The 22,972-nt window shown below is 37.6% G+C and overlaps 2 protein-coding genes across 2 annotated transcripts in view; both read right to left on the bottom strand.

Annotated features, from left to right (window-relative positions):
- Positions 1-16,342, bottom strand: part of abcc5 (ATP-binding cassette, sub-family C (CFTR/MRP), member 5) — a 53,028-nt gene extending 36,686 nt beyond the window's left edge. Inside the window, exons 1-6 of the mRNA XM_056478158.1 lie at positions 12,572-16,342; positions 10,883-12,478; positions 10,515-10,688; positions 6,635-6,782; positions 3,358-3,506; positions 3,150-3,257 (exon numbers count right to left, since the gene is read on the bottom strand). Coding sequence (XP_056334133.1) covers positions 3,150-3,257; positions 3,358-3,506; positions 6,635-6,782; positions 10,515-10,688; positions 10,883-11,182 — 879 coding nt within the window. The 5' untranslated portion in view covers positions 11,183-12,478; positions 12,572-16,342. The remainder of the gene's footprint in view (positions 1-3,149; positions 3,258-3,357; positions 3,507-6,634; positions 6,783-10,514; positions 10,689-10,882; positions 12,479-12,571) is intronic.
- Positions 11,707-22,594, bottom strand: LOC130245322 (ATP-binding cassette sub-family C member 5-like). Its single transcript, XM_056477990.1, has 5 exons — positions 22,565-22,594; positions 22,220-22,371; positions 18,434-18,589; positions 16,336-16,480; positions 11,707-12,652 (listed from the first exon to the last, which is right to left on the bottom strand). The coding sequence occupies exons 1-5, from the start codon at positions 22,592-22,594 to the stop codon at positions 12,578-12,580; spliced, it is 558 nt and encodes a 185-aa protein (XP_056333965.1). The 3' UTR covers positions 11,707-12,577.
- Positions 22,595-22,972: the final 378 nt, after the last annotated feature.

The raw sequence follows: 22,972 nt of genomic DNA, 5'->3' as shown, positions 1-22,972 counted from the left end.
TCATCTGACAGCGGGAAGCGTTGAGTGACTGACAGCTAATATGAACCAATACAGCGGCAGGGTAGAGCGATTCAGCAAGTTTTTAGAGTAAATCAAATCAGATTGCACTACAACCATTATATTCAGACACACAAATGCTCCCAAATATATTATGAGGGTGCATAGATTACATTTCGGGCGCTCATGCGACCAAAATGGTTGCAATTTCGAGCCCTGTAGTATAAGGACAGGTATTCAGACCACAACTGAACGTTTGAAGAAAATTGAATGCCTTATTATTTAGAATTAGCTATTATTGATGTAAATGCAGCCGTTCAAGGCGCATAATCGATTTATTACGGTATTGACGGTATTAGAAAATCCATGTTGTGGCGCAATGTCACACCGGTGATGACTATGACACCGGTGTACCGCCCACCCCTAGTCAACATGTTGATAAATATTGCTATGATGGTTGTTTTAACGTTATGATTGAATTGCCTATGTTACAGCTATGAAATAGTGGGACAACAAGCAGGAAATGTTTATGGACCAATGACATCACCACACTAAAATAAATCTAAAGACAGAAAAAACCATGAGAAGTTAACAACACAGGCTCACTGTACATACGTACCCCCGTATACATTTCTGGAGAGCGCAAAATACGTCCCAGAAGGTACATTTTTTAACCGTTTTTGTTTTCGCTAATCCACCAGAGGCAGCTGCGTACGCTTTTTGTGATCTCAAATTTCTCTCACGTGTGCTATTTGCGCTTGCTCTTCTTGTGTAAATCCACCAGAGGCTGCTGTCGACTGACTGACTGACCGACAGACCAATCGCCTTACCCATCCCATTCCCTAAACTCAGCTGACAGCAAACAAAGCAATCCACAAAAAGAAAAGCCCTCGTGGCCTATTGATTTTTACCACGTTTTCAGGTCTTACCACGTTCTCACCCTGTTGTTTACTTGTTTATTAAATTTTTTGCCTGTTGTTTTTGTTTTACCTGCTTTCTGGAACCGTTCCTCGCCAGACTCGAATCCCGTTATCGCAGTAAACTCAGCTCCGCATCTCAAGTCTGCCAACGTATGCGGCAGGCGACCAGTGTTGCCAGATATAGCTGATTTTTTCCAGCCCAAAAGCCGTCCAAAACCCGCCCAGTTGCACAAAAAAACGCCCAAAATATTAGATTAATATTTTATTTAATTTTAATTTATTTAAATCAGGAATTAGCCTAGTTACTTTAATTGTTATAATTTTTTACCCATACAGCAACCAACAGTCACAGAACCACAATAGTAAAATTGCAACATAAATGTAATGCGACATGCTGTAATTACCTATTCACCTATATATTCAGTCCTGTAGGCAGCGTGGTGGTTCTCCAAAAATACTTTTTTGCAGTTATTCGCCTCATTTTCTCTTTATTTATAAGACTTAAATACTGCATTTTAGTGACATTTTATGCACTATTTTTAACTGGATTAGCTTGTCGGTGGCCCTCATAACCACACATTTTAATGTACTAATAATATTTCCTAAAGATTTAGAATAAAGAAATATGAAAACAATGCTTATTTTTAAAATAGAAATATATTACATCATATTTCATTAGGAAAAAATAGGAATCTGTTAAAGTTTTAAAATAAAAACTGTAGTATAAAGCTATTGTCATTTATTAGTCAACCTTCCAGAATTTGGCCATTTCAATAAAAAAATGAAAACATAATAATAATAATAATAATAATAATAATAATAATAATAATAATAATAATAATAATAATAATAATAATAATGATGATTTTTCTAGCCTCTTTTTCATGGCTAACAAAAATAGCCAAAATAGTATTCAAATGAGCTGTAATATGGGCCGCTTTTGGTGCTTCACAGTTTTTTATTGGTCTTTTTTTGTTACAAGAGTAAGGGCCAAGATTTAGAATAAAAGTTACCTGTAAAATATTTCCTCTATTTAAAAACAATGCAGTAGCAAAAGATTCCTTTTCTTACGTCAGATTGTAAAATTAAAATAATTGTTAGCATTGGCAAACTGATTAGCTAAAGTCACACCGAAGCGAAAGCCAACAGAGGATTCCGCTTGGTCTTAAAGCCTTTTTCGATGGGTTATTTTCAATATTTCTGATGACATAGCAGTCAAAATAGAACAAATGAGCTCATGTATGAGACAAATTCTGGACCTTTGTCATTGAGGGATGGGTCTTACGAACCCCTCGAACCACCCCTGGCTACGAGTCTGATATTAAAGATTTATTTGTTTAAAGATAATATTTAAATAGTTTATAATTTGATTGCATTAAATATCCTGTAAAATTAAAATAACGTTTTTAAGATGTTATTTTCAGTCTGTTAGTTTTAAGGATATCAATTGGCTAGTGTGCTCCAATGTGCCAATGTAAATCTAGTGAGCCTAAAATTAATTCATTTGGCAACCCACGATGACCTGTTTGACACAACAGAAGCAGGACACAGGAGTTCCAGCTTCCACAGCAGCTCCATGGATTCCTAGTATGGATTCAGGTAGATGCATAATGGCGTAAATGTATAAATTCGTCCCATTTGGCATTTTAAATTCCTTTGAAGACTTTGAGGTGCTGCTTATCGGTCAGGTAACGCTTCTATGTTTGTTCTTGCTGTCAATTGTGGGTAAAATGATTGATAAAAGTTTTAATAATAATAATAATATAATTAAATTATGTGTTTAACTGAAGCGCGTGCATGCGAAGGGGAATCAGATTTTGATACAACTTTCCTTCACCTGCTTGCGGTTGGCCTGACGCAGTTTGCACTACGCATTGGTCACTACTTACTGAATGGAGTAAGAGTACACAGTTTCGTTTTGTTGAAAAAATTTGGATATACATTTTATGTTTAAAAACCGGCCAAGCCATTTTTTACCCGCACAATCAAATTCAAAACCGCCCAATCTGGCAACACTGCAGGCCACTGGGAAAACTGGTGACAGCGAAAAAGCCGTCCATACGGAGGCAAGCAGAAAAGAAACAGAAGCCAGACGCGCCATCATACCGCCCGGAAGCATTCATTTTAAAGACGAAATGCAGCCATACGTACCTCTGGCTGTATAATTCGCTCTATCGTATAGGTATCCACAATGAGCCTGTGTTGCAATTGAAAGCACATCAGAAATCTCACCTTAAATCTGTCAATGGCGACAGACGCCTCCGAGAGAGATTTGACAGAAAATGGAGTGACCTTCAATGCAAAGGTCATGGCGTTGAAAACAGTGACGACAGTAAATGCCTGTAAAATAACCCAAAAATATCAAATAATCATCAACAATGCATGAATACATCAACACTGTGCTAATGGCTACACAACAAAACAGGCACTGCCAGGTTACCTGTGCGGCTGTGAGGTCATAACCGAGCAACATGTGGGTGGAGAATGTGGCCACGCTGGCGATCACCACAACGATAGGTGCTACGCCAACTGTGATGCTCTGAAAATACCCTGTTCGCTCCAGGATCTGCCTCTCCTCATCTCTTATTCCTGTTAAAGACCGTACACAATGATTAGAAAACGTACTCATGCAGATAAGTGTTGTGGTTTCTGGCTTTTCCCTTACTAAATCAAGCTCAGACTAGAGTTATGGATATCAGAAGAATATACTTTAGTGGAATATTTCCCAAAAAAGCAGAGACAGACTGGAGCAGACCCATCTCTAGTCTCACTCCAGGACAATTCCAATGTCCCCCAAATTTGCTATCCCCTTTATCCTTGCTTCCTCCCACCTTTGTGTTTTCACAGCCGTTTACTGGTCAAACAGGCCTCTCCCAGCTCCTACCCCATTTTTAAAGACCCCTCTTCTTGTTGACCCTCATAATGTACAGATCTAATATAATCATCACTGTTTTTCCACATACAGTTCACATTTGGTAATCATGACTAGCATCTATGTAACATCTAAACTGGACTCTTCTCTCCCATACAGTGTGTGTCTTTTCAAATATACATGAAAGTTTCAACATGTGTTGTATACATTTCAAGCCTTTCTGACACAGATGGTTCTCAATGCACCCCCGAGTCCTCTCTCATGCTCTTTTATGACCCCTTTGCCTTTACCTATCACCTGTTTTCAAAAATATATAATGGTGGATACGTAGGGCCCTCCACTCACCCAATTAATATGTCTTCATATAGGTTTAGTAAATAAGAATCTTCTTCATAAGCCAAAACAGTGTTTTTATCTATGAAAAGCATAAAAACTACATGTAAAAAAAATCACATTGTACAATAAGTTTTCATTAGTTAATGTATTTACTAACAGGAGCTATGTCAGGACAGACAGGAGCTCTGTCTGTCAGTGGATCAACAGCTTCCTTACGGACAGGCAGCAGCTGGTGAAGCTGGGAAAATTCTCATCTAGCATCCGCACAATCAGCACTGGCGCCCCCCAGGGGTGTGTCCTCTCCCCACTGCTCTTCTCCCTGTACAAGAATGACTGCACTTCAAAAGACTCCCCTGTGAAGCTCTTGAAGTTTGCAGACGACACCACACTTATCGGCCTCATTCAGGACGGTGACGAGTCTGCTTACAGACAGGAGGTTGGCTGTCTGGTGCAGTCACAACAACCTGGAGCTCAACACACTCAAAACAGTGGAGATGATAGTGGACTTCAGGAGAAACCCCCCTGCTCTCCCCCCACTGAGCATCATGGACAGCATTGTGGCAGCAGTGGAGTCATTCAGGTTCCTGGGCACCACCATCTCTCAGGACCTGAAGTGGGACACTCACATTGACTCCATTGTCAAAAAAGCTCAACAGAGGCTGTACTTTCTTCGTCAGCTGAGGAAGTTTAACCTCCCAAAGGAGCTGCTGAAACAGTTCTACACCTCCATCATTGAATCAGTCATCTGCACATCAATAACTGTCTGGTTTAGCTCAGCTAATAAATATGATCTCCAAAGACTACGTCGAATAGTTCGGACTGCTGAGCGAATCACTGGTACAACCCTTCCTACTCCCCAAGAACTGTACTTATCCAGAGTGAGCAGAAGGGCTGCCAAAATCACTCTGGACCCCTCACACCCAGCACACTGCCTCTTTGAACTTTTACCTTCTGGTCGACGCTACAGAGCACTGCACACCAGAACAGCCCGACACAAACCGTTTCTTCCCTCAGGCAATCCATCTCATGAACACTTGATGATAATAATTGTGGAACCAACAACACTACTTGCCACACCTTTATACACATATACACTTATTTAACAACACACTTTACATGCCAATTTGCACATAACAGCTGCACATATAACGTTGTATATAGTAATAAACACGTACATACACTTGTCAATCTGTATATTTGCACTCACTACTTCTATTTTTTTTTAAATATATTTATTATCTGTTTTTTGTCCTGTCTCTGTAATCCTGTTGCACTGTAGAAGCTCTGTCACCAAAACAAATTCCTCGTATGTGTGAACATACCTGGCAATAAAGCTCTTTCTGATTTTTGATGTACTGTATGAACAATACTTGTACAGCATTTATTAATCATAGTTAACAATTTCTAATTCATTATTAAAATCCAAATTCATGCTTGTTACAAATACATGAACTAACAATGAACAAATCTGTTTTCATTAATTAACACATACTGCAATGAATGTATTGTTCATTGTTTGTTCATGTTACTAAATGCATTAACTAATACAACCTTAATGTAAACTGCTACTAACATTTTATTTAATTAGTTTAATTGACATTTTTAAATAACCTATATAGACATATTTTGTTTTTAGTCGAGCTCTATTTAGATTTAACATAATAATAAAGTGCATCAACACTATTTCAGTAATACCTGGATAATATCTACACAATAACTCTGAATCTACACCTAAATCTACCCTTTATCCATGTAGTTACCTTCTATTTACGGTACTTTCTTAGGTAAGTACATTTTTATGTGCATTTAAGTGCACATACTCTAATAAAGTGCAACCCATAAGAAATTGAAACTAATTAAAATTACAAAAAGACAAAATTACTAGCATTTTAAATAGAAAATATAAATAAAATCAAATTAAACACACAATAAAACACATTGTTTCGTTGTAACGTCAGAATAAAAAGCACTAGTTTTTCTAGAGTCCATTTAGGAGCATCCCATAAAATAATGCAAACTAGTTGAAATGACTTAAATACATGGCAAACTTTAAACGAAAATCAAAAAAAAATGAACAAAAATAATAAATATGATAAAAAAATCTAACAAAATAAGTACATAACTATATTATAACCAATGTAAAATGAAAACAGAATTTACAAAAATAAAAATTATTGGTAACACTTAAGTTTAAGTAACAATTCACACCATTCACTATTGGCTTATTATCTGCCTATTACTAAGATATTAACTGTTTATTAGCACTCATAAAGTATGATCTAATTTTACATCCCTAATCCTACCCAATACTTAAACCCAGCTAGTAATCTACCTTATTAACTATTAATAAGCAGCTAATTAGTCATTTATAAAGCTAAAATTCTTAGTTAGGGGTTTGTTATTAGCGTGAATTGTACATTCAAATAAAGAGTAACCCAATTATTATTAAACGACACTAAGATAACACTGAGCAAATCATTCAAAGCAAGTATAAAAGACAACAACTTACTTCTAACAGCTTGTGAGAACGCCTTGACCCAGGCGTACATCTTAATGAACTTAATGTAGTTCAAAATCTCATTCATCTTTTGAACGCGCTGGTCAGTCACAGCGACTCCCTTCCTCCTGAAGTACGCCGTCAGCCTGGAGCTAAACATCTACCGGCACCGAAAAAACAACAATGGCATTACAGCAGAAATTTCAAATCATGTTTATTTGTATGGCAATTTTCACAATAACTATTGTTTCAAAGCAGCTTTACAAAAGGTGCACATTACTGCATTATGATTAAATTCAGCAAAGGTAAGGTTATTAGTTACCATAACTTTATTAGTTAGCAAAAAATTTAACTAATTAACTAGTAACTAATAGATTTTAACAGTTAAAGTTAAAAAGTATTGAAAATGTACACATAGACATCATCTATATACTATATAACTGCAGGTTAACTTTGCTTTTATATATTTATCTTCATCTTAGAATTATAAGGTTCTAGCTGACATTTTTGTCAAAATTGAGCTATTGACATATTGTTATTAAATGACAACTTATTTACATTATGGGATGTTGTTTTATAAGTTGTTTACATTTTAAGACTTCTTATTTAAAAAAACAAAAGTTACACATGTACTGTTTGCTATGGAATGCAAACACTTTGAAGCTCAATATCTTATAATCATTCAGAATACAGATAGAACCTTATAATTCCAAGGTGATGAGATATATATATATAGTAAACCTGCAGTTATATAGTATATATTTTTCAATAAAGTGTATTTGTATATTAAGTGTATGTGTTGTCCTCGAAGCCATATATAAAAATGCTCGACCTCCTTTAGTGGACTTTGCTATTCTGGGTAATACCAGATGCCCTGAGTTTTGAGATCTTATAGAGCGGTTTGGATTGCAGCGAGACAGAAGATTGGTTAGATAAACAGGAGATAATCTATTGAAAGCTTTATAGACAAGAAGCAATATTTTATAATCAATACGGAACTTAACACGGCCAGGTGAGGAAGACAGTAATAATCAAATGAATGGCTCAGTCAGATTGAAAACCTTAATGTAAACTTAATCTATGCATCCAGTTGAGCTTCAATAAATAATAATTTGATGTGAAGTTAATATTATTAATTACCATAACTTTATTAGTTACCAAGAAATGTAACTAATTAACTAGTAACTAATAGATTTTAACAGTTAAAGTTAAAAAGTATTGAAAATGTACACACAGATATCATCTATATACTACATAACTGCAGGTTAACTTTGCTTTTATATATTTATCTTCACCTTAGAATTATAAGGTTCTAGCTGACATTTTTGTCAAAATTGAGCTATTGACATATTATTAAATGACAACTTATTTACATTATGGGATGTTGTTTTATAAGTTGTTTACATTTTAAGACTTTTTATTTAAAAAAAAACAAAAGTTACACATGTACTGTTTGCTATGGAATGCAAAAACTTTGAAGCTCAATATCTTATAATCATTCAGAATGCAGATAGAACCTTATAATTCCAAGGTGATGATATATATATATATATATTTATATATAGTAAACCTGTAGTTTTATAGTATATATTTTCAATAAAGTGTATTTGTATATTAAGTGTATGTGTTGTCCTCGAAGCCATATATAAAAATGCTCGACCTCCTTTAGTGGACTTTGCTATTCTGGGTAATACCAGATGCCCTGAGTTTTGAAATCTTATAGAGCGGTTTGGATTGCAGCGAGACAGAAGATTGGTTAGATAAACAGGAGATAATCTATTTAAAGCTTTATAGACAAGAAGCAATATTTTATAATCAATACGGAACTTAACACGGCCAGGTAAGGAAGATAGTAATAATCAAATGAATGGCTCAGTCAGATTGAAAACCTTAATGTAAACTTAATCTATGCATCCAGTTGAGCTTCAATAAATAATAATTTGATCTGAAGTTAATATTATTGATTACCATAACTTTATTAGTTACCAAGAAATGTAACTAATTAACTAGTAACTAATAGATTTTAACAGTTAAAGTTAAAAAGTATTGAAAATGTACACATAGACATCATCTATATACTATATAACTGCAGGTTAACTTTGCTTGTATATATTTATCTTCACCTTAGAATTATAAGGTTCTAGCTGACATTTGTCAAAATTGAGTTATTGACGTATTGTTATTAAATGACAACTTATTTACATTATGGGATGTTGTTTTATAAGTTGTTCACATTTAAAGACTTTTTATTTAAAAAAACAATAGTTACACATGTACTGTTTGCTATGGAATGCAAAAACTTTGAAGCTCAATATCTTATAATCATTCAGAATGCAGATAGAACCTTATAATTCCAAGGTGATGATATATATATATATATATATATATATATATATATATATATATATATAGTAAACCTGCAGTAATATAGTATATATTTTCGATAAAGTGTATTTATACTATATATATATAGTAAACCTGCAGTTATATAGTATATATTTTCAATAAAGTGTATTTGTATATTAAGTGTATGTGTTGTCCTCGAAGCCATATATAAAAATGCTCGACCTCCTTTAGTGGACTTTGCTATTCTGGGTAATACCAGATGCCCTGAGTTTTGAGATCTTATAGAGCGGTTTGGATTGCAGCAAGACAGAAGATTGGTTAGATAAACAGGAGCTAATATATTTAAAGCTTTATAGACAAGATGCAATATTTTATAATCAATACGGAACTTAACGCGGCCAGGTGAGGAAGATAGTAATAATCGAATGAATGGCTCAGTCAGATTGAAAACCTTAATGTAAACTTAATCTATGCATCCAGTTGAGCTTCAATAAATAATAATTTGATCTGAAGTTAATATTATTAGTTACCATAACTTTATTAGTTACCAAGAAATGTAACTACTTAACTAGTAACTAATAGATTTTAACAGTTAAAGTTAAAAAGTATTGAAAATGTACACATAGACATCATCTATATACTATATAACTGCAGGTTAACTTTGCTTTTATATATTTATCTTCACCTTAGAATGATAAGGTTCTAGCTGACATTTTTGTCAAAATTGAGTTATTGTCGTATTGTTATTAAATGACAACTTATTTACATTATGGGATGTTGTTTTATAAGTTGTTTACATTTTAAGACTCTTATAATCTTAACTCTTATACTCTTATAATCATTCAGAATGCAGATAGAACCTTATAATTCCAAGGTGATGATATATATATATATAGTAAACCTGCAGTTATATAGTATATATTTTCAATAAAGTGTATTTATACTATATATATAGTAAACCTGCAGTTATATAGTATATATTTTTCAATAAAGTGTATTTGTATATTAAGTGTATGTGTTGTCCTCGAAGCCATGTATAAAAATGCTCGACCTCCTTTAGTGGACTTTGCTATTCTGGGTAATACCAGATGCCCTGAGTTTTGAGATATTATAGAGCGGTTTGGATTGCAGCAAGACAGAAGATTGGTTAGATAAACAGGAGCTAATATATTTAAAGCTTTATAGACAAGATGCAATATTTTATAATCAATACGGAACTTAACGCGGCCAGGTGAGGAAGACAGTAATAATCGAATGAATGGCTCAGTCAGATTGAAAACCTTAATGTAAACTTAATCTATGCATCCAGTTGAGCTTCAATAAATAATAATTTGATCTGAAGTTAATATTATTGATTACCATAACTTTTTTAGTGACTACAAGATTAATATAAGCATATTTAACTGCAGTATATAGGTGATGTCTATGAGTACATGTTCAGTGAAGTGTATTTGTGTATTAAGCATATGTGTTGTCCTTTGTTTCCAATTTCCAATGTACAAACAAGACTAAACCTGCATCCCCCGTCCCCAAAGAAGGAACTCACCATAGTAGGATAGAACAAAATGAACACGGCTGAGCCTAGCAGGGAAGTCGGGCCCAATACCAACAAGTTGTACGCCATTCCCAACACGGCCACCAGAGGTCCTCCAGCCAGCAGACTTCCCACAGCAGCGGCTTCAAACATGCGCTGCCCGTCACCCGAGCACATATTGATCAGCTAAACACAAAAGCGACACGTGTGTTACCAAAACGTCAGAGGCGAACGACCATAAAAAATATGCGGACATCACCTTCATCTTCCTTCACTCTTCATCTCTTCACCACTCAACACCCTAGGATACCTGCACCTAACCTTTCTAAATGTCCAATTCATTAATAGGAAAGCGCCTCATCTGTCCCTCAGCACCATACCTCTCCCATGCTCTTCTCCCGGAGGCTGCGCAGCCGCAGTATCTTGTGGAAGGCCATGGTCAGGATGGCTCCACGCAGGCGGGTGCCGGTGCGGTAGTTGAGCGCCCAGGTGAGGGCGAGCGACCAGGAGCGAATCAGCTCGGTGGCCAAGAGGCCCAGCACCAGCAGCAGGCCGTAGGGCAGGTCGGGTTCACTCCTCTGCGTGTACTCCAGTAACCGCCAAACCACAAACGCCTGCGGAGAGGGAGGACGAGCAAGGGGGCGACAGGACACAGCAGGCGTGACTGAGAATACAAACATAGCCGTGCACCACCACTGCGGTCTATATATATAGATCTTATTTATCTAAACAACATTCTGTGACCTTCATATCATAAAACATCTTGGGCAGATCATTGTATGCATGACTTCTAATCATTGAAGCAACTTCTACTAAGAGAGAATGTCAGCCTAATTGTTTACCTTTTGCGGTTTCGCTTATTTTCTCTATCCTTTGGAGTAAAGAACAAGAGAGACAATGAAAGGTTGCCTAGATATGTGTGAATCATGGACCTAACGCCCCTTGTTTTGTGGATTCAAAGACTTTTTTTTTTACCTACAGTCACATCAGGTTGAGGTCAAGGATGGAGACGTACTTTTGTTTTAACACCTGGAAATTAATATCAATTAAATCAATCGTTAGTAGCAAGAGTGTGCCGAAGCACCAAGAAAAACACAGAAAACTTCATACAAAGCACAATACACACATTCGCACGCACACCGTTTGATCAAATATGTCATGCACATACGCAGTCAAGGATAAACTGGGAACACGGGCAAACCCATGTGGTTCAACACAGCTGCTCGATTTTATTAAGGAAAACCTTTGACCTTTTGAGAGTTGAAACATTCAGCAATGTACAAAGCCATTTGAGCAGGAAGAAAAACATTGATCAACACTTGAAGAGAAAAAACACACACAAAAAAAGGACAGTTTCACTGTGAGTTCAAAATCAAAATGAAAAAAAAACACACATCTAGTTCTTTCAGAGTCCGTTCGCGAGTTGTCATCGCTTAAAAGCTGTCCCAATTATTTTTTAATCAAGGTTAGTGGGGCAGCGATCCCTCCCTGAATGACGCACATCTTACGAGACCCATTTACACCACACATTTGCCCAAAAAGATGTCCATGAGAATGCTCAAAAATCCAACACACTTGAGGACAAGAGGTGTGGGGTCTGAAAATGGCCTGAATCTGAGAGAGAATGTCCAAAACAAGAAACCCCAGCAAATATAAAAACCCCACAAGAGTCCGTTTTTTTCCAATGAGCAAATCTGAAGGAGTCTGAATCAATTGTCCATTGGCACAAGATCCCGAAATCAGACATTGCACAATCACCCGTTTTAATCTCCGCCGGATCATTTCAAAACACACATGAGATAATTACAGAGATCAAATGAGAGAGGGGGAAGAGACAGAAAGAGAGAGAGAGAGAGAGGGCAGCAAACAGCATTAACTCTTGATCCAGCCCTGCGTAAAAAACATGCCCTTACCTCCCAGGAATCCTCACCGGCTCTGCCTGCCGTGTGCTCTCCCCGCAGGACACCCTGTGGAGTCTAAAGAATAGCCTCTGTCACATGTCGCACACATAGGGACCCAGCGACCTCTGTCCCCTTAACTCCAATGTCCCACCCCCGAAAGACACCCACCTGCCTTTACAAACCACCCCCGAGCTCCGTCATCAGAGCAAGGACAGGTATCTCTTCAAGGAGATGTTCTACAGGGAGTTGCTAAATATAGACAACAGGGAGAAAAAGTCGATTAAACAGATCGTTTTTGTTTGAGAAGCCCGATTTGTCTCTCCACACGGCTGAACGAGACAGAGCCTTGCTGTGTCGCCCATGGTGGGACAGTGACAGAAGCTCTCCTTGAAGAAAACGTTAGCCTATCCTCCTTTCTATCTAGGCTAAGCTTGTGCTACATGCAGTGCCCCTATATAGCTAAGTCGCACCCCAAATCTATGATTTCAAAGCTGGTCATAAGAATGGATACTTTCCTTATTGTTTACTTGATAATAACACCACCTATATAAGAACAAAAACAAAACACCTGGTACCTGGAAGGCAACAAGCAAACAGAAATTCGCACAGTAATAGAGCAGCAGTTGTTGTTTTCTCGGACAGGTGTAATAAATTGTTGTTTTTGCAAACTTGTAGAACAAAAAATGATGACTATGGTTTCAGTCATTTATCTTTGGGTTTCTTAAAATAGCAGGATTTTTATAAAGGATTAATAATATTTGAAGAGTTCATTTGCGAAAACAGATAACGCTGCTTTAAAAACTTTTCAGAAATCAGGTTTTAGCAATTTTCTTAGCAACTTTTGTGACCCTGGAATATAAAAATATAGCTTAAAGCAGGGGTCACCAATCTCGGTCCAGAAGGGCTGGTGTCCCTGCAGGGTTTCGCTCCAACTTGCCTCAACACACCTGCCTGGATGTTTCAAATATACCTAGTAAGACCTTGATTAGCTTGTTCAGGTGTGTTTGATTAAGGTTGGAGCTAAAATCTGCAGGACACCGGCCCTCCAGGAACAAGTTTGGTGACCCCTGGCTTAAAGGGACTAATAATTTGGACCTTAAAATTTAAAACTGCTTTTATTCTAGTCGAAATGAAACAAATAAGACTTTCTCCAGAAGAAAAAATATTATCAGACATACTGTGAAAATTTCTTGCTCTGTTAAACATCATTTGGGAAATCTTTAAAAAAGAAAAATCAAAGGGGAGCTGATAATTCTGACTTCAACTGTACATTTAAAATACATTGTATGGTTTAAAATGATTGATTTCTTATTTAAAGCACTCAAAAAAATTACTTCCCAAACTACTTATTTCAAGTGAGCAGAATCAACACAATTCTTGAGTGTTTTTTTATGGACAACTTAATTATTTTATGTTCAATCCACTTAAAATTGTAAAAACAATTAAGTTAATTCAATTGATTTGAGTTGGGACTAGAGCTTAGTTCGGGCTAAAAAATTAAACCTGACCCTACCCAAGCCTGTGTACCTTGTGTCCAAGCCCAACCCGGTCCAACACATTAACTGTAATTATGAGCCCGATTTAAATCCGACTATTTTTTTTAATACGTGGGTCATTATAACAGTTGCTCAACTACAATTCAGAGTTGTTTGAACTACAGCAATTACTTTAGATTGATTTTAATGAATAATACAACACGGACGAAGCATGTAAATTGCATTGTAGGGGTGTCAAAATGAATTGTTTCTTCGGTGCACCACGATGCAGACGCGGACAATTTGGTCTCAGTTCAGTAATAATCATAACCGGTTATTATGTACTGATGTGATTTATTTCATATGCGCCATGTCACCGTAGCTTACTAATCTAAAGTCGCTAATCTAAAGCAGAGCGTGAGCAGAAGCGTGTTTTTCGGCGTCCATATTTACAGATTGGAACTTTCATACCGAACGCAGAAGCAGCATATCAGTGCGGAGCATGAGCTGAAGCAGCAGTGGCAAGATCATTCTGGCACTGGGTCTATTTTTGCCACTGCTCATGCTCAATTAAAATGATAATGACTAAAATCACACTGAATGACAGTAAAAAGTAGCAATTTTACCCAATAAATGCATGGATAAGATCCACTGATTTTCTGTGATACATACACGCTGCTTCAGCTCTGTTTGCGTGTGCGGTGTGAATGTGTGCCAGTAGAGAAGATGCTGTCTCAGGAGCTAGAGCATTGCTGCGCATGACACCCGTTGCGAATTGTGCAACTTTGTAGACCCCACGTGCTGCTAAGACTGACTTTGCTAAAATATTTGTAGAATATTTCTAATTATGGCATAGCTTTCCACCCAATTAGGCTCATTGTGTAACCCAGCAATTTTTACAGTGAAAAAATGACAAGAATACTGAGTAAAGATTTTGTCTCATAAAGATATTTTGTAACCTTCCTACTGTAAATATATCAAAACTCAGTATTTAATTACTAATGTGCATTGCTAAGCCCCAAATTGTGTCAATTTTAAGGCAATTTTTCTCAGTATTATGATATTTTAGATTCCATATTTTCAACAGTTGTATCTTGGTCAAATATTGTCTTATTGTAACAAACATTACGTCAATAGAAAGCTTATTTATATACAGGACATATAAGATATGACTGGTTTTGTGGTTCAGGATCACAAATCATGTCTTTGAAATAGTACTCTTCAGTAATACACAACATAAAAACATCATTCCTGAAAACTACTTGAAATCTGCTTTTGCAAATGAACTATTCGTTAGGTTTTTGACGACTGGACTTTCTTAAAAGTCAAAGTGTGTCATTTCTACATAACTGGCTGCACCAAAGAGAAATAAAAAATCCCACCCTTACTGTAAGGTTTAAAACGATTAAAACTGCATTGACAGACACTGATCAATGACTGCACAAACTTCGTCTGGATTTGTCGGATCAGAGCGTTTCCGCCGTCTGTGACTTTTGCCATCGGTCAGCACTTGTTTTTGCCAGTTTAACATGTTTAACTTGCTTGCAGTGGTCAGCGTCTCTCGGTGTAGTGTAAAATGACGTATATAAGTAAGCGCATTAGTTTCTGCCTGCTATTTCAGCTGCATTGCTTCCAGAAACAATTTTCCATTTATATTTTACACACAGAAACGGTCTGGTTGGCGAAAAAAATCAATAGTTCCTATAGTGTGTATTTAATGACTTTAGTGGGGGGAACTTAAATCCCATTAAGCAAGACATAATTGAATTAAAATTGATGGGAAAATGCAGAGCTATTCATTTATAGTTGCAAAATGCACCAATAGAAACTATCCATAGGCTTGCAGCAGACTGGTGGAATTGCACAGCATCATTGCTAAGCTTTTAACCATGAGTTTGACATAATAAAACATAAACAAACATGCTAAAAATACATTTAAATTTGAAAAAATACAGTTTTTGCTCTTAAAAAATGATAATCTATGAAAGGCTTTGTTGTTAAAGTCAATTAAATGAATTGTGGTTCCATTTGGTGCCATCAGGGATGCAGAAATGACATATTTCAATCATTTATAAGTGATTCAATTTCCCTGTTTCTGTTTGTTTAAGAGAAAAGGAGCAGATAAGCTGTAATACTCTTTCGGTGTTGGCACGCATAATTAAGGCACTTTAAAAATAAGCTGATAATCTGGTTTTGAGAGCCTCACTGGAAACACCACAGAGGTAAAGCAGATGCCCAGTGACAATATAACACAATAACACATTCCTTTCCCCATCTAAACACTCACCTGAGCATCTGAGGGGGGGCAGGATTTGATTGGTGCATCTACAACGCTAATAATACACAGAGACAGAGGTAGAGAAAGACAGAGTAGGAGAGAGAGATGGATAGGTAGATAGAGGGAGAAGAAGAAAAGACACCAGAAAGACGTCACAGAGCTGAGATGGTGTTACTTACTGGGCCACTGAAGCCTGCCAGTTGAGTAACCATAAGGCAGAGGATGGACAGCAGCAGACGCGTGCGGCAAAAATGCCAGACCACACGACGAAGAGACGCGTCGTCTCCTCGTGACCTGATTTCTTCTTCCCACAGTCCCGCCAGTCTGTTGAAATGCAGGAGTTGTATTATTATGCAAAGCAACACCAGTAGCCATACTATCATCTCAAAAATGAACTAGATGCTTTGTTTCCACTGAAGACTAAGAGAAACTTGTTCATGGTTTTATCACCAGTAGGGTGGATTACTGTAGTGGACTCCTTCACTAGCCATCCCCAAAAGACAGTCAGACACCTGCAGCTGATCCAGAACGTTGCTGCCAGGATTCTGAACAGTACCAGTCTTTACACTGGCTCCCAGTCACATTCAGAATAGATTTGAAAATATTATTAATAGGGATGCTCCGATCAGGATTTTTGGAGCCCATACCGAGTACCGATTTCTCGTCATGGTGATATAACTTTAATATTGCATAAAGCACAATTTCCCTCTAAGTATGATAATTAAGTGGAGATCTCTTCTTTCCTTAGAGAATAAATTAAAGATGTTGCATATAATCCCTTTCATGGTCAGAAGCAGCTTTACAGAAAACTACCCCCTCTCTCTCTCTGCCACTTTGCTTCCTGTCTGACTGCTGTCCTATCTAATAAAGGCAATAAATCTTTAAAAAAACAATAAAAAAATGTGATTATCGGCCGATATTGATCACCGGCTAACCCATCGGAGCATCTCTAATTATTAATTATCAGTCATATTGACACACTTCAAAACTTTCATCCGACGTAAAAAATTTGAATCAAGTGCGATTTTTGTCACTTTTTCACATTTGAAAAGGCGTTTATGAAAGGTTTTTCTTGACAATTCAGGGCATACGACAGGGAAAATCCAAGCATGTGTGGTTCATGCATAGATAAGTATATGAGCAAAATTTGACCATTGCTTATCTGCAAAGTGTTATCTGAGATCTGTTGCCTGTGGAGGCCATTTGAGTACAGTGAACTCATTGTCATGTTCGAGAAACCAGTCTGAGATGATTCGTGCTTTATGACATGGCACGTTATCCTGCTGGAAGTTGCAATCAGTTGAAGGGTACACTGTGGTCATAAAGGGTTGGACATGGTCAGCAACAATACTCAGGTAGGCTGTGGCGTTGACATGATGCTCAGTTGGTACTAATGGACCCAAAGTGTGCCAAGAAAAATCCGCCACACCATTACACCATCACCACCAGCCTGAACCACTGATACAAGGAAGGATGGATCCATGCTTTCATGTTGTTGATGCCAAAATCTGACTCTACTCTATCTTCTATTGTCCAATTTTGGTGAGCCTGTGTGAACTGTAGCCTCAGTTTCCTGTTCTTGGCTGACAGGAGTGGCACCCGGTATGGTCTGTAGTCCATCCGCCTCAAGGTTGGAATGTGTTGTGAATTCAGAGTTGCTCTTCTGCAGACCTCGGATCACTGTAATGAGTGGTTATTTGAGTTACTGTTGCCTTTCTATCAGCTGGAACCAGTCTGGCCATTCTCCTCTGACCTCTGGCATCAACAAGGCATTTGCACCCACAGAACTGCCGCTCACTGGATATTTTCTCTTTTTCAGACCATTCTCTGTAAAACCCTAGAGATGGTTGTGTGTGAAAATCCCAGTAGATCAGCAGTTTCTGAAATACTTGCAAAATAACCCACATTCAAAGTCACTTAAATCACCTTTCTTCCCCATTCTGATGCTCAGTTTGAACTGCAGCACATCGTCTTGACCATGTCTGCATGCCTAAATGCATTGAGTTGCTGCCATGTGATTGGCTGATTAGAAATTTGCATTAACGAGCAGTTGGACAGGTGTACCTAATAAAATGGCCGGTGAGTGTACACTTTAATGCTTATTTTTTAAAATCTAAGGTAAACAATTATCAATTTCAATATGGCTATATTTCACAGATATTTCACTTTTAGCATTAAATAAATTATATAATCAGTCCCTGAGACTGACATTTTGGTTACACATTTGGTTACATTTGTTTTACATTAATATTGAATAAGTCTTGTATCAATACTGACCTTCGACGATTGGTCTCGCAGCTCTCAAACTGCGAAACGGCCCATATGTCCTCCAAAAACAGCTGACCCTTCTTATGGGCCAGCACGGCCAGCGAGGTCAACCAGTTAAATGTCATAAAAGAGAACAGGCCGGCGTTGTCCACTGGATGCTGATACCTGTGATGACACATTGAAAAACGAGAAAAGAGAAGACACAACAGGCATAGATTATTCCCTAGGAAGCAGTATTTTAATTCAGTGCCATTTGATCTATTTTATTTGGGCCAACCAGAGGAAGTCCCATGTGTCTTTATCAGGGACACAGTGTATATATACGCAACCCATTCTGTTGAAAGTGTGTCATTTGAGCTTAATCGCTGCACAGTGATATTTTATTGGGTTATGATTTGATCTAAATGGGCCTTTTGTTGCAATTAAACAATAAGATTTAATACTAAGGTTGTGTCCTGTTAATATCAGTTTGTCAATTTTAAACAGAGGTCATATCCAATGCTTTGTGTAATGCATTTGTTTGTGCAAGTTACGCAGCTCACAGTCGCCCACAATAGATCTGAAAGATACTCCAGTCCTGCTAAAAACACATTGATCCAACTCCAGATATTACTTACTTAAACATCTTTTTATGCACCATTTGAAATATTAGCATAATAGCCACCAAAGCATATTACTGCCATCCACATTGGCAGAGTCAAAATCAAGTGGTAAAACTGAAGCCATTAATAATAGCGTATGTTTACTATTGCAATAATTAATATCCCTTATATATATATATATATATATATATATATATATATATTTTTTTTTTTTTTGCCTTTGCACATACCAATAGCTTTTGTATTTAGAAGCCAATAACCAACATATAGGCTGTAAATATAATTCTAGAATCAAATTCTAGCCAGAACATGAAAACAAAGCGCAAATAAACACAGGGGACAACTTATTTTGTTAACATGCCTTAGCTGCAGGAAACTGCAAAAGCACACTTTCATTTTTCTTTTCCCAAATTGCGATTTTGCTTTCTTTCTTCTGTTAAATACAAAGAAATATATAATGAAGAAAGTTGGAAACCACTGACTTACAAAGTATGTTTTATTTTCTACTATTAGGGCCCTATCATACACCCGGCGCAATAAGGCGCAACACGTGTTTCCAAGACGTGTTGCTAGTTTCAGACCAACGCAATCTTAATTTTCCTGTCTTCCGCCACGTTGTTTAAATAGCAAATCCATTTGTGCCACTTTGTAGACTCATGGGTAGGCAGATTTTTAGCCCATCATTAATTCTGTTTATTTACTTGAGTAAATGTGTGTAAATCTTAATTAATTCAGTTTTTAAATTACAGTAATAATACTGACTAATTTGAAAATTTTCATCTAATTTATGTACAATGCAGTTTGTCTTTTAGTAGAGATATTATATAAGAGACTTGCTTAGTTTACCAAATAAAGTAAATATAATTGGATTTGCATTTTAAACATTAAATAAAAGTTAAAAAGATATTATTTTTAATTTCACACTTATGATAGTCTCAAAATAATTCCGCAGAAACCCGCAGATTTTTACCAAAATTCTCTGCAGAAATAGCAAAAAACTTCCGCAGATTCCATCTGGCCCTAGTCATGGGTGTTGTGGTTTAGAAAAGAGGTGTGTTAAGGCGATTGTTGACGCATTGCTATTTTGAGGAACTAAAATAGACCAGCTGAGAGCAGGTCTAAAGTCCAGCGCAGAGCGCGTCCGTTGTGGACCTCGTTTAAACATTTCTTAATACACACAGGATGTACAGCAATACACAAATATATTTACAAATGAAAATGAATTAAAGGAATAAGATTACGACAATGCTCTGATTAAGAGTCTACCAGAGATTTATGATTCCCTTAATCCGACTAAAGTCATAATTGTAATAAACAAAAACGAATTAAGACATGTGGAGTTTTCCTATTTTAGTGGCATTATTGAAGTGCAGTACGGACATGTAAACACCGCAGTCAAACTATTACTGTCATGTAGGACTTTTAGCTGCATTTTGCGTCAGGATAGTTCATACACACATGGCTGCTTGACACTGTATTCTCTGCAAATAAAGGTGCACTCACACTACACTATCCGAACCGTGCCCTGGCGTGTTTTCCGGTTCGTTTGACAAGTGTGAGTGCTCCGAATCGGGCCCAGGCGTGGTTCAGTTGGCCGGCCCTGGCTCGGTGTGCCAGAGTACAGTTCGGTTGGGCTTTGGCTCGCTACACTTGTAGTGTGAGTGCAAAGCACGCCTGAGTGCTAACCGAAGATGCGACATTACTTTTAAGTGACTATTTCATATGGATTTATTAATCATTCTTACTCTTCAATGAAGGCGAACTGTCATAGTTTATTAAGGACGCAAACCCCTTGCTGCACGTCAGCTGCACCTTCAGCAATCCTCCTAATACCTGCAGCACAAGGATTTTTATGAGCGTCAGAAGTTGTAGATCTGTTCTGCAAAATATTTGACTGCGTGTCACTGCATCCCAAACAACTAAAAATAATACAAAACAATATAACTAAAGAAATCTCCACTGTGCTGAGCGAGATCGCTTCTCTTCCTGTCAAACTGAACAGGCGCATTATCGATGATGTAAGCGTGCTCCAGCTTGGACGGTAATGCAATGTGAGTGCAGGCCACCGGGGGAAAGAGAAGGGGGGACAAGCACACTTCGGCACGGTTCAAGGCAACTGTACCTAGTCGGAGTACAGCCTAACAAGTCAGTACAGGACCACAGACATACTCATACTTGCATCCAATAGCTCAAAGTTTGTCGCAGAGGCATTAATGAAATGTTGCTGAATGAAACTGAAACTGCAGTCGCAATCGAAACACCACTTAGCGGGCTTCCACACAGGTTCTGCATCTTGTGTATATACACTATGAACAGCAGCTACGCTAATTATTCTCTTTATTCTCCATTTCCACCTGGGGATACTCTTGCCGAGGCCCTCAGACTATGCAGAGTCACTGATTCGATCCAAGACCAACGACGAGATGATCCCAAGGTTTCCATATCCTGGACCAGGCCGTATCCTGAGCAGCTACTGTGGTGGTCATGGAAGAGTGGAGAACATGAGACTGATTCCTGTGACGCTCCAGAGACAGACGAGTCTTCGCTGAGGCCAGCTTCCAGCCTCCGCCGCTAAGACTGCATCTCTGCACAAGACGTTTGGCCAGTGGAGAAATTAAAATGGTCGTGCCCAACTGAGTCTGATTTCTCTCAAGGTTTTTTTTCTTCACTTCCGCCAATTAGTGAAGTTTTTTTCCCTCGCCGCTGTCGCCACTAGCTTGCATGGTTCGGGATCTGTAGAGCTGCGCATCGTTGGTTTTGCTCTTCAGTGTTTGGACTCTCAGTAGTGATTATTAAACCACACTGAACTGAGCTAAACTGAACTGAACTTAAACACTGAAAACTGAATTGACACTGTTCCAATTTACTATGACCCTTTATGTGAAGCTGCTTTGACACAATCTACATTGTATAAGCGCTATACAAATGAATTAAATTGAATTGAATTGAACACCTGAAATGACATGAAACTCCAGAGGAAACATTGGATAGCCTAGTGATGTAATGACGTTAATCGATCTATGTGCGATAACATGTAAAATGAAAGGAATATTCTAAAAGCAACTCATTTATAAACACCTTAATCGTAGATTGCCTTATTCAGGTTAAGGTAAATAATTAGATTACTATTGTTCATGTAAACATAGTCAGCGTTAGCCCATCATGAGCTGCTTACTGAAACTTTAATACATACTTGCTGGTGGAGCGGATGGGCTTGAGTACACAGACACTGTGGTGGTATTTGCTTCTCCCGGCGGCGTCCTCCTCCAACTCTTTAGTGTCAGCGGCATTGCCTCCATCCAAAGAGAGTCCGCCTTCAGCTCTCGCCGCCGTTTCAAAAGCATCCTGGAGAAGAAACATCAGCAGATCAGGTGTTGCCACTTGTTTTTTGCTTATTGCATTTCAGCACTTTGTAATGGAAAGATGTGACTTTGCAAAAAAAAAAAACGTTGACAGGAAATGAAAGAAGACTTGTTTGTCAGCATGTATTGGGCAAGGACGAATATAATCAGCAGGAAAAAAATCAGAGGAAGGAAACCAGTCGGACTCTTAAAACCATGCAACCCATGATGCCTAATGACCCCTAGGAGAAAAACCACCATGCAAAGGGAACATCCAGTCTCGTGCTGCACGCGGCCCTTAAACACAGACAGCTGATGAAGCCCTTGAGTGTAAATTACGCACACATGTTTAAGTCATGTGTCTTAGCTTAATAAAGACTGTCTGATGCTAGACAATACATGTTTAGCAAAGAAACATTACCACATTTCCTACTATTTCATATTACGAATAAGAATTGTTATATATTTAAGGGATAGTTCAGCCCAAAACATTTGCTCAAACTCAAGTGGTTCTTTTATACCTCGTTTCCACTGTACAGTACGGTTTGGTTCGGTACGGGTCATCTTCATCAGGCTGGTGTCTCCATTAGTGTTATAGAGCCCTT

Source organism: Danio aesculapii, chromosome 18 (genome assembly GCF_903798145.1).
Source record: "Danio aesculapii chromosome 18, fDanAes4.1, whole genome shotgun sequence".
NCBI classification, from domain to species: Eukaryota; Metazoa; Chordata; class Actinopteri; order Cypriniformes; family Danionidae; genus Danio; species Danio aesculapii.
This window is presented reverse-complemented; position numbering and strand designations above follow the sequence as displayed.

Coding starts and splice junctions, on each gene's coding strand:
- LOC130245322 (XM_056477990.1), bottom strand. CDS start 22,594: ATGGGTTGCATGGTTTTAAGAGTCCGACTG. Junction 18,590..22,219: donor CCCATCCGCTCCACCAGCAA/GTATGTATTAAA, acceptor GTGTCATCACAG/GTATCAGCATCCAGTGGACA. Junction 16,481..18,433: donor TGCGAGACCAATCGTCGAAG/GTCAGTATTGAT, acceptor GCATTTCAACAG/ACTGGCGGGACTGTGGGAAG.